Below are 17891 nucleotides of genomic sequence, written 5' to 3'. Positions count from 1 at the left end.
ACATATACGAGACCACTCCAACGTGTCCACATGCTCTATGGTTTTTCCCGAACACGGCGCTGTACTTGGGGGGACGAAGTCTTGTGCAGGTAGGGAGACTGCCTCTCCTCCCATGCACTGCGCGGTTCTTCACCCCGGTAATCCCTCCGACCAATCCGCATCTTGGTCATCTGGGCTCTGTTGACTGTCTGTATTCGGCCCCGGTCATCAGGCCCTTTGGTGGTCTGCTCCTCTGTCGCTGCTCCTTGTGACGCAGCGTTAAAACCTTTTATAGCTCCCCTGCAGGTGTGCAGAACCCGTGGTCTGGGGTGGGCTCAGCCCTCAATTATTCCCCATCATGGGGGCATTCTTCTGGGCGCCACTGCACGCATCATAGGGTCAGAACCCCTCTCTGTAGCCTCATATAACAAAATGGTGCCCACAGTGCTAGTTACAGCTCTCCCCTACCCAGCCTTGGCTCTGGGCGGCGGAGGGGACCAGGACCTCAGGTGCAAAATGCGGACAGGTTCATGAAAATTACTCTGGTGACAACCGACATCTCTTGCAATCACAAAAGGTTGCCACACAAACGTTCCACAACAGAAAATCGACCATGTGCGGATTTAACCTTCCCCTGGTAATACATCGGCGTTTCAACTGCACTATTTAACCATGACACCACCAAAAGGGTTACACAATTATTGTTCGGTAGCCCCACGGACCAGTAGAAGTTAATGAGATGTATTAGGACCGGTTACACAACAGATACACTATCCTACCAAAAGTAATTGAACTTCCGAACAATAATCAGAAGTAGTATTTATTTCCATATGTTAATACTTAGTGGGGCTCCTTTGGTCCTAAGGACAACAGATATTCTACGTGCCATACTTTCTACTAACGTCTGATACACTTCAGCTGGGATTTCCATCCATTCATCCTGCAAACATTTGTAAAGTTCTCTCAAAGAATATGCATTGGCCCATCTACAATGATGCAAGGAGCAACATCATTGGACACCTGGGGAATGGAAGAACATTCTATGCAGTAACAAAACACTACATCTTCAGATCAGATGGATGTACCTGGGTGTGGAGGACGCTCAATAGTTAAGTACGGCAGAGGTTCTGTTATAGTCTGGGGGGTGTTACTTGACATGGTCTCGATCCGTTGGTTGTAGTGACAAGAACCATGACCATGGAGGTGTACCTTGACATTCTAGACAATATTGTGCTGCTGACAATGTGGTAATACTCTGGGAATGGTCGGCCATAATTCCAACAAGACAACGCACTGTTTTACATTGGTTTGAGGATATGGATGTTCCATATCAGTCCCTACTGAGCATCTTTAGGAAAAACTAGACCATCGGGTGAAGAAATATGAACATCGTCCATCATCTCTGAAAGAACTCACCAGATGTTTGCAGGATCACGTACTTCATGGCTCCCATAATTATAATAATGGAAGCTGTGGCTGAGTGAAAAGAGAGCCTAAAATTTCTGCTTTTACAATCGCTAGTGCCAAAATGTGCTCGGTTATTTACCCTTGGCCAACTCCTACTCGCAGGTCAAAATACATTGCTCAGCTGGGGGCGACCACAACTGCTCTGAAGGCAAAAGAGAATATGGAACCCGTGCTCCATCATGATGGGATTAACCATTACAATAGCAAAAATTAAAAAAAACCCTGGGCCCATGGGCCGACTTTTTTTTTATGATACTGGACCCCGTGGATTGTATATTTTACATTATTCAGCCCCCCATCCCCTCTGTATTGTAAACCTGACATTTTTAACGTGACCCTTGGACATGACTGGTCAGTCACAATCTTCCAACCCAGGCAAGAACGGAGCTTTAATTTACTGCAGTAATCTACACCAAGTGCAATTAAAGCTCGGCGCCGCTCCAAAGCCGTAATAGTTTTCACTCTGCAACATAAAAAGAAATAAAAACACCAATTCTCTTAGCGGGATTCAAATTTACAATGTTTTTTTATTAGCTAATGAACACCAACATGCAAAAATAAGCACTAAATACAAATTTCTACAGCACTGGTTCCTAAAGACTTGGAAAGACTAAAATGTTCTCCTGCGATGGGTGAAGAAGATGAATCCTGCACTGCTAAAACAAAAACAGAAACCGTGGCTTTTCCTGGTGGCTCATTGGTTAGCTTCTTAAAAACAGAGGTCCCGGGAGCGGCAGGGAGATCCCACGCAGGAAGGAAGGACTGTTATGTGTTTCCATGTAAGTACATTCTGAAAGCTAGAAATAAGGCAGCAGTACGGATATGATCCCAAGACCTAACACAGAACTAACGCAACCCTTCTAGGCTTTACTACTGGTGTAGTAAGGAAGGGCCGGGAATTAAATAATTCGCAGCCGCGAGGCTTCAGAAGCTTCAGTCTTGTGTTACAAAAAGGAAAAAAAGAACACACAATCAAAAAGATGTCATTTCCTAAAAGTACAAATTTTTTATTTCATGTTTTTGCACTATTTTGTTGTTGTTGTTGGTTTATAATCTTTGGTCGCAATAAAAGTGAATAAATGCAACCATGGAATAGGGGCGCCTGGTGTCCCCATCTGCCTGTTGTGCGTGTCATACTGCTCAGTCGAGTCGCCAGCAGCAGTCGGGAGGCACGTGGATGACGTCTACATGATGTAGACTTTCTCGGCTTGAGAGAAGTTGAAGACTTCTTTGGTTCTTGGACAGGTCACTTTGTCATCTTGGCGAATAGAAAGAAGAGACTGAAAAGGGGGGAAATAAAAATCACTGTTAGATGATATATTTTATGCCTCATGAAAGGTACTGATTCTCCTTGTGGAGATGCGCCTGGTAAGAGTATTTAGAGCAGTGCTGCTTGGGAAAGAGTATGCAAAATAGCTCTTCCGACAAGGGAGAAAATGATGGTAATAGCATCTATAGGTGGTTAGCAAGGAAGATCAGCACTTTCCGAAAGGCGATATACATGCATTTCACACAGCAGATCAGAAGTAGTCTTGTAAGAGCAGCGAGACTGTGGAACTCTCTGCCTGAGGACGTGGTGATGGCAAAATCCATAGGGGAGTTTAAGAGGGGGCTAGATGTCTTTCTAGAGCGCTACGATATTACAGGATATAGATTAAATAGTCAGAATGGGGTGTTGATAGGGGGACGTTCCGACTGCCGAACTTGGGTCTGGAAGGAACCTTTTCTGTAGAATGTTAATCCAGGGGTTATTCTGACTGCCATTATGGAGGCGTGGAGGAATTTATTTCCCCAGGATGGGGTAAATTGGCTCATTGGTTTTTTTTTGCCTCACTCTGGATCAATATGGGGGGTGTAAACAGGCTGAATTGGGTGGACAATTGTCTTTTTTCATCTTAACATACTATGGTAGGTCACTCTACTGATGAGGGCCAACAATATAAAGTCACTACAGGAGGGTCTCTAGTTTGGCTGATAACTCTGTTAAGACTGTATTTACACGGGCGATTTTTCGATACGATTTTAGGACATTTTTTTTTATTTTTTTTTTAAACAGGCCCGAAGTCATACTGAAATAGAACACATATGGGAAAATTTACTAAAGTTGGCATTTCCATTACTGGTCTTAGTATAATTTCCCCTTAACCTCTTGAGTGGCGGGTTTCCTACCACCCTGTCGTGCCCACCAGGGCAGGTTTTTTAAAATGGTCTAATCATTAAATTTCAACTAATTTTGCAGTTGCGTCTCAAGAGCCATAACTTTTTCATTTTTCCATTGACATGGCCATATAAGGGCTTGTTTTTTGCGGGACAAGTTGTAATTTTTTAAACAGGGGGGAGGAAAAAAAGAAATGGGGAAAAAAGAAAAAAAGGGGCCATGTCATTAAGGGGTTAAATAATGTATTAACTTCCTTCTCTGGGTCATTACGACGCACGGATACCACATGTGTGATTATATTTTTGATTTTTTACAAAGTAAAGGGAGACAAGTTTTTTTATAATTTTTTTAATAATTTTTTAACTTTTTTTTTTAACTTTTTTTTTTTTGTCCAGCATGTAAAGGGTTAACACAGCAGAGATCGGAGGTTTTCTCTGATCTCTGCTGTAAGAGCAGGTACCTAGCTGTCCTCTCACAGCCAAGCATCAAGCTCTCCCTGCCACAGAGACCATCGGCTTGCTTCTGACAAGCCGATGGTCTCTATGGCAACCTGTAAACAAAGCAGGAGATTGCCGGCATATCGCCAATATCTTCTGCTGGTTTTTCAAAGCCCTTGCTTTGTTCTCTGTGGGTCTGTGCAGGCAGAGCACACTGTCACAGCTTGTGGCATTGTGCTCTGCAGCTCCCATAGTGATACATAGCCTGGAAATCTTCCGGGCTATGTTGCTATGAGCAGTGGAGCTCGTCCCGGAAATTTTCCGGGCGTGCCACTCAAGGGGTTAAACGTGATGTGCCAAAAACATGGAGAAACTCACACCTCTTCATGTTTTAGGCACATCTTGCACTTCCCTGCACCCGCACAGAAATGTATCCCCGCTCTGACCGGACATACATTTTTGGTATAATTTACGCCATTTTCTAGTGTAAGTTTTACATGAATGTCGGCCCAGGTGTTCACAACGCCTCCCAACAAGCCCCACCCAGTTTTCAAAAAAAGTTAGCGGCCAGTGCCGAAAATTTAAAAAAAAACAAAACACATTTTTGCAAAAGTTGGACTTGCTGGCATAAAACCTTTAATAAATGTTCCCCATTGATTGGGATAGGAATATAGACGGAGGACAGTCTGCTTTAAAAAGAAAAAAACACAACAACGCAGGATGTCCTATTCTTGTCTGATCATCTGCCAAATATCGGCAATTTAAGTAAATGGGTGCATTTTAGAAAAAATGCGAGTGCGGGCTGTTTTTAAGGCATGTAACTATGGGGGCCATCATTTTTTTTTTTATTAAGAGGCCAGAAGGTGCAGAGCTTGTATATTTGTTTTTTTTTGTGAAAAACAGATGCAAAATGGATAAAAATTGCACGTTTAATAAAAAAAAAAAGAAAAAATGCAATCACAAAAATGCATGGGAAAAAAAGTTAAATTGCAAGAAATCACCTGAGTGAATACAGCAAAATCTGGGAAAGAAAAAATGTTTCAAAGCTGTTCTTGGCTGCCACTGCCAACTCCGCCAATGATTGGTCCTCCGCTGGTCTTGATTTCTAGCTGCAGGGACCAGCAATGCCACCACCGGCACCAAGGAAGTGATCATGCAGCCAATCACTGTCTCATGGCAGCTGGTCCTTAGCCGCAATAGTCACATGTCCCTGTATGTGATCGCTTTGCAGGCTGAAGTGAAGACCAGCGGGGTACCGGGCACTGGTGGAGGATCGTAGAGGAAATTTCATTTTCCCTTTCCAATCCAATCTCCCTGCCCCCCGCACACTCCCCGGCTCTTATTAAATGTCGGGTGGGAAAGCACGTTGTGGATTCCTTGTAATTGCTCAATAGAAACAAATAAAAACGGCTATCATAATAGTTTTATTAGCAATCTTTTTTAAATTAAGCCTTTCAAATTCAGTGCCAGCCCTCGTCCGACGTTAAGATTTCCTTACATAGCCCCCATGTTGGACGAGGGCTGACATGTTTATAACAGTATGCAGGACAGAGCTCCGATGTGGGAGGCTGTCCTCTACACTGTAACATATGCAGAACAGCCTCCGACATGGGAGCTCTGTCCTGCATAGTGTTAGAAACATGTATCGGCCCTCGTCAGAGATCGGAGCTACGCAGGGAAATCTAAAATGTCGGACGAGGGCAGAGACTGGATTGGAAAGGCTTAATAGTCTTTCTAAAGCAACTTTTCACTAAGATTCCCAAGACTGTGAAGACTGAATACATAATGTTGGAAATATTGAAAAGAATAGAATTGAAGGACTCACGTTGTATCCGTAGACATATCCATTAGGCAGCATCATAGGAGGGTTGTTCTCATTCATGACGTCTCCTGATATCTTACACACCAGCCTGGAGTTGGCACAGTGTGCCATTGGAAGTGGCTGGGCTAGTTTATTCAGGGACTTGCTACACACTGGACAGTCAGGGTTTTTGGAGGTCCCATCCTCTTTGTAGCACTGTCTGTTTGGGATGCGGTTCAGAAAAACAATAGTTGGCAACATCACATTTTATATTAGCCCATCAGATACCACCATATGACTTTTTACTGACCTCACTAATGGGCTTTAAAGCTGCACATACATATTTTTTAAAGCAGTGGCTTGGCTGACCACTGACAGCAAGGATCCTGCTCCAACAGCCAGTAGTGGAGATTGCTGGGACGACTTTCAGGCATAAATTAAGAACTGGAGGCGTAACAGAGGAACGGCATAAAGCAGAGTGCAAAGTAAAGATGCTACATAATTATTACACATCTCTGACATTTAATTACTGCCAGAGGTAGCTGAGCGCCTTATACTCTATTCGTAGTCCCTTTGAAATGAATGGAGTGGACATTTGGGACCCCATCCCGTTAACGTCCCTGTCTGGACTGTTCTGTTCTACGAGCAGGAAAAGGGAATCCCTGCAGATGAACAGAACTAAACATCTCCAGACAGACCCCATTGACTATGATGGGGTTCGCCCGGCTTTTGGGTGGAAGAAAATGCGCAGTGACACCTCTACAGACCAGCGGTATACACTGAAGAGCTTGTGACGTGATACGAGACGCATCCCCGGTGTGAAGGATACGGTGTTTTGATGGCAGAGAGGCCTGCTTGAAGAGTTATGGTAAAAACAGAGTTATTGCCCAGCTGATGTAGTCTATAGTTGTCGTAGCGGAACTGTTGGATGAGCATGCGCCACCGGGCGGGGTCCAGGAGGTCCTACAACACAAGGAAGCAGAGTGTTACAAAGACTGTTCATCCAATACCAGCTATTATACGTACGATATAGTACGGGTAGAATGACATGGAAACACGGAGTGTTCACCATACAAGTAGTTACCGCTATGGAGAGAACTGGGCTCAGCGACAGTACCGTCACCGAGCGCTTACGTGCATCCACTGAACTCAACGGCAGTCTGTGTAATGTAGCAGCGCTCTGCTGTAACCCATAGAGAGGGGTCCTCGTCCAAGACTCTCTTTCACAGGGCATTCAAGGATGCAAACGCATCTAGTGAATTTCACAACAAATCTACGCCAGAATCCGCATTAAAGCCGTAACATTTGATGTGAATTTTGCTGTAGATCTGCACCAAAATTTGCATCTAGTTGTGAGGATTTTAAACGCAATTTTAGGCCTCATGTCCACGGGGAAAATCAGGCCCGCTACGGATTCTACATGGAGAATCCGTAGCAGGTCCCTCCAGCCCCGCGGACATGAGCACTTAAAATAAGAATTACCTCACCCGCAGCGGACCGGCCGGAACTTCTTTCTTCGGCCGGCGGATATGCTCGGCACGCCGGCAGCGTGCTGCGCGCATGCGCCGGGCACATCCGCCGGACCGAAGAAAGAAGATCCGGCCGTGAAGAGGAGAAGAACTGCCCGGTCCGCTGCGGGTGAGTTAATTCTTATTTTAGGTCTCCCGCGGATCCGGACGGCTTCCATAGGCTTCAATAGAAGCCTGTGGGAGACACCTAAATAGAGCATGTCCATTTTTTTTCATGCTCCATTTTTTTTTTTTATTCCCTTTTATTGACCATCCACGGGTATTTATCTACCCGCGGGTGGTCAATGCATCCCTATGGGGTGCGGGTGATCCGCTGCGGATCTAAAATTTTATTTTGCCCGTGGACATGAGGCCTTAGTGCAGATTTGCTGTAGAATTTTTCTGCTGCGGAAAATCCACTGAAATGGCGCAGCGTGTGGACACCTCTTAAGGGCATATCCACATGGGGCGGAATGTGCTGCGGAATGTCCGCATTATAGGATGCGGACTGTGACACAATTTTTGACACAGAATTTGGTGTGGATTTCACCTCCTCGTTTAAGTGGTGGATTCTGCACTGAACAGAAATCAGCCGCAGTAATTGACATGCTGCGGATTTAAATCCCGCCCGCATGTCCGTTTCTGCAGTGAGATAACGAGGTTTGTAAAACTTCATTCACTTTACTGCTAATATAAATGCCGTTGCTTGTCTGTGCAGAGGATCCACACAGAAAATCAGCGGCAGATCCACCCCGTGTGAACGTACCCTGACGGTGCAGAGGTTGGCGTGGATTTGCACCACTATCCGTGTCAAGATGCACAACATTTGGTATGGCTTTTGCAGGTTTAACCCTTTCAACAGAAGGGGTGAGGTCTGCTGCGGATCTATACCAAAATCCTTGTCAAAACCCATCAATGGTGAGGATTTTCCGCTACTCCAAATCGGCTATGTGGGAACGCACCCCGAGAGGGAAAGCATACAGCACAAAGGAAAACTCATCACCTACATGAGGATCTGGCCCATGACAGCATGCCTGTAGAGGAGGATTATAGCTGGGCAGACAGAAACTGTAACCTACTGCGGTCCCTTATGGGGACTGGTTGTAAAGAGCAGGTCAAGTGCAGGTTAGAGAAAATAGCCTTCCAACACAATCCACCTGCCTGCTCTACAACCTCTTCTAGCTATATCAAAGTAAGGCCTCCTTCACACGGGCGACAGCGATATCGCCGCTATAAAATCCCAACAATATCGCAGCTTTTCCCAATGACGGCTGTGATTTGTTCACCCAACGCTGCATTGATTGGCTGCTAGATGAACCAATCAGAGCCATCGCTTCCTGGAGGCGGGATTTATGAAACCAGGAAGTGATCTTCTATGCGTGGGCCTGTAAAAGGACCTTTAATCTGAGAGGGTCACTTCAGGTAGAACTCCCCTTTAAGCCTGTCAGCTCCTTCCTAAGCCTTACCCAAACAGGTTATATAGTCACGGGGAGCCCCCGAACACGCCTGCTGTACCTTGTAAGGAGAGATGTGCGTGTCTGAAGGAAAGGCCAGCATTCCCATCACTTGTCGCACTTCATCCAATTGGCTCCCTTCTGCCTGGCTAAAATGTTTTCTAGCATGTCTGGAAGGAAAGAGGGAAAAATGAACAAGGTGGTCAGTACAGGAAATGATTAACCCCTTCAGCGCTAGGGATTTTTCATTTTTTTATCCTTGCCTTCCAAGAGCCATAACCTTCTACTTTTTCCCCACTGACACGGCCGTATGAGGGCTTTTTTTTTGCAGGATGAATTGTATTTTTTAAAAAGGTATATAATACATGGAAAATGTTTAAAAAGTTTTTAAAATGGGGATACATAAAAAAAAAAAATGTAACTGAACCAATTGGGGGGGGTCACAGTGTAGTATAAGCGCCATTTGACCTTTGTTCTATGGGCCACCACTAATACTTAAACAAAATTTACTATCCATCGCCATATTCTGGGACGCGCCAGTTTTTTTGTTTTTTTTTCATTGGCTGGGCTGTGTGAGGCCTAGTTTTTTGTGGGATGAGCAGTTTTTATCACTACCATTTTGTGAAACAATGTCTTTTTGATTCACTTTTTGGGGAGCAAAGAGGCCAAGTAAAAGAAAAAAAAACCCACAAATCTGGCATTACTTATTTTTTCTAATATGACCTTTATTGTGCAGGATAAACATCGAGCTATTTTAATGGTTCCAACTTTTACACACGGCGATACCAAATATGTGGGGTTTTTTTTCAATTCTTTAGATTTATTTATGGGGAAAACAAAAAATGAGTTGATCTTTTAATTTTTTTTTTTTAATGATGTAATAGCTTTTTTTTTTTTTTTTTTTAACAATCTTACTTAAGTTCATGCAGGGGACTTGGAACCTGCAATTATTTGAACGCTTGTACCATATAATGCAATACCTCAGTATTGCAGTGTATAGAGATTTGTGAGGTTGCCCATTTTGGTATTGCTTTTATACAACAGAGGTGTTCTCCAACCTTCGGAGTTCCTGCAGACACTCTCCCATTGTGGATGTTCTCAGAAGACGAGGGGTTCCCATCTGATGGAAGTAATTGATTTCTAAGGCCATCCCTGGGGTAGACGGATCACAGCAGGCGAGTTACCTCCTGTTAGGAGACTTGTTTTGGATACCTTTCTGGACCTTGGGGCGCTGCCTTTGTTTTAAGGGTCTAGAGTGGACTCGGCTCCAGGGTCCGCTTCACATACCTGTCATGACCACCTGATGCAAATTTATCATCGGTGGTCGTGAAGAGTTTAAAGGGGGGGATTTCCACCACATATCACTAAAACATTCCATCACTTTAGGATTGTTGGGAGTCTGACCTCTAGTACCTCCACTGTACCTGGAAATGAAGGGATTGAGGGGCTGGTTTTGTGCAACGCCCCCTAAACAGCAATGCCCTGGCTACCCACTATACTACAGCAGTGACCGGATCAGGCTTCAGTCCGCCGCGCAGCTGGTTGGTCATGGCGCCACTGTGCAAGGAAAACATAAAAAGGGGTGCAGCGCTAAGACGGGGCTTCGTTCTCAAGGTTGGTTGAGGTCGGAGGTATTGCAGGTCCCAGAGGTCGGACTTCGCTACTTCTTGGACTCCGCTATAAGAGAAAGATCAGGTTGGGAAAAAATAGGTCGACAGAAAAAAAAAAAAGGCATTTGACCTTTTTGAGTGAATTTCTATCCCAATGCACAACGCTCACTCCGGGATCGGTACTCAGGACGGGTTTCCCACATATATATAATAATCTTTATTTGTATAGCGCCAACATATTCTGCAGCGCTTACATAGACAGGGGGAATACAGAAAGACAAAAGTACAAAAAAAATTACAGAACCACGGTTACATTGTAATCAGTTGGTGGAAACAATAGGGGTGAGGGTCCTTCTCCAACGAGCTTACATACTACAAGTCATGGGGTGATACAGAGGGTAAAGGGCTGGAGATGTGTACAGTATGGCGGGGTGGAGAGTGAGGGATTCTATACACAAACAATGGTCAGACATTTGGCCGTGTGACGGCAGAATCGGTGTGACTGCAGGAGCGGTTTATGACAGCTAGCAGGGATTGCAGTCAGTAGGTCAGGGAGCATGTTATCAGGTGGCATACAGAGGAGTCGGTTTAGGGTATGCGGTATGCCCCCCTGAAAAGGTGCGTTTTTAGAGCACGCCTGAAGTTTTTCGAGTCCTGGATTGCCCGGGTATCCTTTGGTAATGCGTTCCAGAGGGCTGGTGCTGATAAATGGCGCTCGTCCTTCAAAGCAGATCAGGATATTACTGCCGTTAATAATTGGCGTTTAGATTGGAGAAACAAACCTCCTGCGCAGAGCGGCGATCACACCGATTATTAATTACAGCAGAGGATTCCCTAATGGCATCTTTATTTGCAGCGGAGCGGAAAGAAAATAATGGAGGTAATAGAATCGCGCTGGGAAGCAATGTGACACGGCGCACGGATAATACATAGGGACATGATGGAGCGGACTACATACAACGAGTCACAGGCACTTCCAGGATGGGGAATACGGCAGAGCGCATATATGTCCCACTACAAGCCCCGAGGGCCGGGCAGGTTTTTGTATTTTTGTTGAAGAATATCCACTTTTTCATTTTTCTGTTGATTTCTTTTTTGCAGAACACAATAGATTTTTCTTTGAAAGGCGCCATTTAAAATGGACTGAAAAATGGTAATAATTCTTAAGTGAGGCAAAAAATAAAAAAAAGGAGACAAAAAATTGCGTTTTGTTTTAAGGGCGTCCGTGAAATGTTATCTTTATTCTGTGGGCAGGTAGGATTACAGCAATACCAAATTTACGCCGGATTCCCGCCTGCTTAGGCTGGTTTGCTAAGTGTTTTGCGCATTGCATATCTGCGTACACAACAGCGTTTTCTACTGTCCTTTTTGTGCGTGCAGGTCGTGGGCAAACATACACGCACCGCCGGAAGCCGAGTCACTGAAATGGCTAAAACGTTTAATGAGTTTAAGACGTGTTCTTTTCCTGCGCAGATGGGGAAGAAAATAGTGCACGCTGCGTTTTTTTTGGGCACTAGAGAATTGCGCACTCCAAATATGTGCGTACGAACGAACCCATTGAAAACGGCGAGTTTTATTTTCTGCGTATTGCGTGCGCAAATAGAAAGGCCAATACGTCCGTGTGAATCCGGCCTTAAAGAAGGTCTTTCGTGTTTAAAAGTTAAAAAAAAAAAAAAAAACACACTTCAAGTTTTTGTCACCACATTCTGCCGACCCCTAGCTTTTTGTTTTTGTGTCGATTGGGCTATGGGAGGAATTCTTTTTTTATTAGTATTTAAAAAAAAAAAAAACAATTTCCTTTACTTAAATTTTATGACTTTTTTTTTAGTTTCACTAAGGAAAATGAACGATACCAAAAAAAACCAAAAAACAACACTATATAAACTTGGTATTGACATCATCGTACGGAGCCACAGAATAAAGTGGTCGTTTTTGCTGCAATGTGTATGTAGTAAAAACAACCCCCATCCAAAGATGGCCACATTGTGGGTTTTTTTTTTTCCATTCCGCTCAATTTTTCCCCCAGTTTTTAACCCTTTCCAATCCACTGTCTGACCTCTGAAGACCTTATGATTTAAGGCTGTCCAGCTCCGATGTTGGAAGACGTCCGTCGGGGTTCTCTTACTGTATATTGCCAGCCTCTCAGCTGTCGGAGCCTATGCAACGTGTCACCTCATGCAGTACTGGCTTTAGCCAGCAGATAGCGCCGTTGTATAACAGCAGAAAAAGAGTAAGCCCCCTAGGAAAACCAGGATACAAATTGGATTGGAAAGGGTTAATACAATATATGGCATATTTAATAGTATCATTGAAAAATACAACTCGTCCCGCAGAAAACAAGCCCTCAGACAGCTCCGGCCACAGAGAAATAAAAGTTTCTGCACATATGCCAAAAATCACACATCATTAGGGCTCATGGCACTATGCTGTCACGTACGCTTTTTATGGTCATCCTTCAAAGCACTACTTAGTGGTTGCGCATCATGTAACGCTGCTGTATGCCGCGCATATAGACACATTTGGGTTTCTAAGGCTGGTAACGGTTGTGGGGGTGAGGCCTCATGTCCACCAGCAAAATTAAATTGCGGATTCTGCGCATTAAATATTGCCCATAGGGAATCAATGGCCATCCGCAGTCAAATAAATTGAATTCTGCACCCGCGGATGGCATTTTAATAGATTTGCGTTTTTCACGTGTGGAAAAAAACGTAGCATGCTCCATTTTAGTGCGGATTTCGCACTGCGCCTAAAAAAAGCAGGTTGGATCGGACTCTACGTGGTAAAACACTGTCACAATCTGCACCGTCTGCCGCGGGCTTTAACCCTTTCCAATCCACTGTCTGATGTCTAAAGACATTCTGATTTGAAGGCTGTACAGCTCCAATGTTGGAAGACGTCCGGCAGGGTATTCTTACTGTAGATTTCTGGCGGCTCTGTTATCGGGGACTTCTCCAACATGTCACATACCACAGTACTAGCTCTAGCCAGCAGATGGCGCCATTGTATAATGGCAGAAAGAGAAAGCCACCTAAGTAACCCTGAATCCAAAATTGGATTGCAAAGGGTTAAGGCAGACTTACTGCTGCAGAGTCTCCGCTGCGGGGGACCCCGCAGGAAAAAGAAAAACCCATTTTTTCCAATTTTCCTGGCGACGCAGCGCCTGCGCGCTCATTCTTTGCGGGAGGAGTTGTATTTTTGAATATTACCATATAATGTATTTGAAAACTCTTAAAATGCAGTAAGATAGAAAAAAACCTGCTATTTCACCTATTTTGGGGTGTGGTGGCGCTTTTGTTTTTACGGTGTTCATGGTGCGGTAAAAACGCTGTTCTCTCTAATTCTGTGGGTCAGTACCATCACACCAATGCCAAACGCTACCTAAAAGGTTTTTCTTAGTTTTTTTTGCTTCCCATCGCCATCTTCTAAATTTCCATAACTTTTAGAAAAGGTTTCCATCCATGGACGGAGAAGGACTTGTTTTTTGCATGGAACGTTGTAGTTTGTATCGGTACAATCCTGGGGTAAATATGGCTTTTTGATGACTTTCCATTTAATTCTTTCTCGCTCCCCATAGGAAACTTGCACTAGCGGTTGTCTGACTACAGGATAGTGCACTCATTCTGAACTGCAGTTTATTGCACCTTTACCGGCATCCTACTAACCATGGAGAGGGCTTAGAAGGGTCCCAGGACTTTACTACTAATAACTCGTCCGCAGAGCCCTGCCGATCAGCTGTTCACCAGGTCGGCTGTCCATGCAGACAGAGCCAGCAGCAGACTAATCTGTTCATATTGAAGCGGCCCAGGTTGGTATTGCAGACACAGACACCAATGGATTTAATGCAATACCAACACGGGCCACTGCACTACAAACAGCGCTATCTGCTTCCAGCTAATTCCAGCTGATTGGTGGGGATCCCAAGCAGCCAACTCCCGACAGTCAACTTCTGATGACCTATCCTGTGGACATCAGGATGGTGGATGACATACTAGGCATCATCCACGCAGCGCTGCAAAGTCTTGCACATGTGTCACAAGATTGTCCACCGATGCAAGCGCCGATCATCTGTACCACTGTGCGGCGCATGTGCGAGACTGTGCAGCGCTGCGTGGATGACTCCTGGTATATCATCCACCATAGGAGATTGGGGACGCCACTAACAAAAAGTTATATCACTGAATTTCCTGAATGGTCCACGGAGCCCGACCAATGATGAAAAAAGTTGTCTAACAGTAAGACTGTCCTTGTTGCCCATCACAACCAATCAGAGCGCAGCTTTCATTTCTGATACTGCTGTGGTAAAATGAAAGCTGTGCTGTGATTGGTTGCTGTGGGCAACAAGGACAGTCTCATTGTTAGACAGGTTTGGTAAATGAGGCCCAAAATATTTGTGCCCTCCCTACTAAATGGGGGTGCTCCCCAGATGTGAGGGGACGTTGGGGGTCTTACCTAACAGCATCCAGTCTCTTGTTCTGTCGGATTAGCTCAATGAACTCCTGGATCCTAAGGCTGAACTCCAGGCAGCTCTGGAGGAAGGGAAACAGACAGAAATTACTTGGAGGGTAAAACTACATCAGCAAAACCTGCCTTCACGTAGGGTGGTCATCGATGTCACCAAAACACGCCAGCCTGTGATGGGGCATGGTGAGGGCATGAATTATCATAATGTATCATTTTACTTCCGTTATTCAAAATGACCCCTATGCCAATAGCGCCCCTATGCCAACGGCGCCCCCTCTCGGCGGCCGCTATGCCAACGGCGCCCCCGCTCGGCGGCCCCTATGCCAACGGCGGCCCCTATGCAAACGGCGCCCCCTCTCGGCGGCCCCTATGCCAACGGCGCCCCCTCTCGGCGGCCCCTATGCCAACGGCGCCCCCTCTTGGCAGCCCCTATGCCAACGGCGCCCCCTCTCGGCTGCCCCTATGCCAACGGCGCCCCCTCTCGGCGGCCCCTATGCCAACGGCGCCCCCTCTCGGCGGCCCCTATGCTAATAGCTAGAGATGAGCAAGTATACCCACTAAAGGCTAACTACTCGAGCGAGTAGTGCCTTAGCCGAGTATCCTCCCGCTCGTCCCCAAAGATTCGGGGGGCTATCGGCGGACGGGGAGCGGTGGGGGAGAGCGGGGAGGAACGGAGGGGAGATCTCTCTCTCCCCCCTGCAACTCACCTGTTACCCGCGCCGGCAGCCGAATCTTTACAGACGAGCGGGAGGATACTTGGCTAAGGCACTACTCGCTCGAGTAGTTAGCCTTAGCGAGTATACTCGCTCATCTTTACTAATAGCGCCCCCTCTCGGCGGCCTCTATGCTAATAGCGCCCCCTCTCGGCGGCCTCTATGCTAATAGCGCCCCCTCTCGGCGGCCTCTATGCTAATAGCGCCCCTCTCGGCGGCCTCTATGCTAATAGCGCCCCCTCTCGGCGGCCTCTATGCTAATAGCGCCCCCCCTCGGCGGCCTATATGCTAATAGCGCCCCCCCTCGGCGGCCTCTATGCTAATAGCGCCCCCCCTCGGCGGCCTCTATGCTAATTGCGCCCCCCCCCTCGGCGGCCTCTATGCCAATAGCGCCCCCTTTTAGTAATCACTGGCACTTTGTGACTAGAATGTAAATGAACAAGAAGCCATGATCACTGAAAACGGAGATCGTTAGAGAGCAACACTGAGAACCAGATGCAATACGGGAAGACGAGATGGAACTGGAGCCTGAAGTACTGAGGACATCTCAAAGAGACCTTGTGCGCCCTCCCGACATGCTTGTTTTAGTAAATACTTGTGTTCCCCACCAAGTAACAATCCTGGAGCAAATTTTATTAGAATGTTGTGTCGTTCTGTTCCTCTGGTATTCCTCCTGGAAATGTATGAATGGCCTGTTCCTACATTCGGACACAGTCGTATCATTGCTGGCACGGTTAGGATGAAGCCACAAGGTGCAGCTGATCACAAGTGGCCAAGCCGCACCCATCCGAGGTGGCCAATGCGGAATGACTTTACTGTAAAGATTATACAGCCATTGGCCACCGCAAGTTACGGACAATTGTCAATGTATTCATATATTTGCAGGAAGAATAATAGAGGAACAGCACAATTCAAGAAAATAGGACTACTACATTATTCATATAAATAGTAAGTCTTGTCTTCATCGCTAAGAGTTTACCAAAATTATTCATGGGGGGAGGGGGGGGGGGGGAGAAAACTCCTCATAATGGATATTATCTTCGATGCCAAGATCAGGGAGTCCCATTTCTCCATTTCTCTGGGTGGCATCTCCCACCTGCAGTGAGGTCACTGGGGCTGATGGAAGTAGCAGAGAGCTTTGTAACACACTATCTCTGGCAATCACGTTGAAAATAAGAGAAGTGGCACTGTTACTTTCACTTTTACATCAATCCCATGATGCATCAGCACAGTATTACATGATCAGCTACAGCCTGTACCATCCCTGCAACACTGCCATAACCTTCTATATTCACCCAAATAAGCTACAGACCATAAGTATGCAGTCAGGAGGATGAGCTGTGATCTCCTCTACTATAACTGTGTGACAGCAGCTGTGTGATCATCATAAGTAACTGTGTGTTTTCCCCTCTACGCTGTTTCTGTGATAGGGATCATGCAATAGCATCACACAGGCTGAGAAACTGAACCTATAAACCCAAGTAGATCTGAGCTCGTCCAAACTGAGATCACATGACCAGCTGAGGAAAAAGAGGCCAGGAGATTCAGATAGAACAAATCAAAATCTTAAGGTCGCCCTAAAGGGATTAACCCTTTTCAATCCACTGTCTGACATCTAAAGACATTCTGATTGAAGGCTGTACAGCTCCAATGTCAGAAGACGTCCGGCAGGGTATTCTTACTGTAGATTACTGGCCGCTCTGTTGTCGGGGGCCTCTCCAGCATGTCCCATACCGCAGTACTGGCTCTAGCCAGCAGATGGCGCCACTGTATAATGGCAGAAAGAGAAAGCCCCCTAGGATATCCTGAATCCAAAATTGGATTGGAAAGGGTTAAAAGGGTAAGAGACTGAAAAAAGATGAAAAACGCAACCACGCAGAACGATAGGGACAGACAGTTTTATCCGGGTGCCTTCTAAGAATATGCTATCCACATGACAACAGGACGTCCCTGAGCGAGATGTACTGTCAACTCCGTCTCCAGCCGCCTGCCATTATCGTGCATCAACGCCGACGTTTAATAAGCGCATTCACCAGAATGCTACCATGTAGAACCGTATGTGGGGCCGGCCTAATGAGCTATAGAAGACAGTTCATCCATTCCAGATCATAATGGGTTCTGCCAAGTGTGATGAAGGACACAACTAGAGAATGGCGGGGTGACACAGAGATCAGCAGAGCATTCATCACGGAAGAGGAGACATAATATATGGCCAACATTACCTGCTCCCCGAGACCTCCACCAAAATGTTCCCAAACTCCTGAAAGACAAGTCTGCCTAATTACGTATCCATAGTTCTCACG

The 17891-nt window shown here is 45.8% G+C and overlaps 1 protein-coding gene across 1 annotated transcript in view; it reads right to left on the bottom strand.

Moving 5' to 3' along the window:
- Positions 1 to 1953: 1953 nt before the first annotated feature.
- MAEA (macrophage erythroblast attacher, E3 ubiquitin ligase) overlaps positions 1954 to 17891 on the bottom strand; it is a 61826-nt gene continuing 45888 nt past the window's right edge. The window contains exons 5-9 of the mRNA XM_066573008.1: positions 14864 to 14940; positions 8866 to 8974; positions 6672 to 6805; positions 5867 to 6062; positions 1954 to 2726 (exon numbers count right to left, since the gene is read on the bottom strand). Coding sequence (XP_066429105.1) covers positions 2631 to 2726; positions 5867 to 6062; positions 6672 to 6805; positions 8866 to 8974; positions 14864 to 14940 — 612 coding nt within the window. The 3' untranslated portion in view covers positions 1954 to 2630. The remainder of the gene's footprint in view (positions 2727 to 5866; positions 6063 to 6671; positions 6806 to 8865; positions 8975 to 14863; positions 14941 to 17891) is intronic.

The sequence above is a fragment of the Eleutherodactylus coqui genome, chromosome 7, assembly GCF_035609145.1.
Source record: "Eleutherodactylus coqui strain aEleCoq1 chromosome 7, aEleCoq1.hap1, whole genome shotgun sequence".
NCBI lineage: Eukaryota > Metazoa > Chordata > Amphibia > Anura > Eleutherodactylidae > Eleutherodactylus > Eleutherodactylus coqui.
The sequence above is the reverse complement of the archived record's forward strand: the minus strand, read 5'-3'. Positions and strand labels throughout refer to the sequence as shown.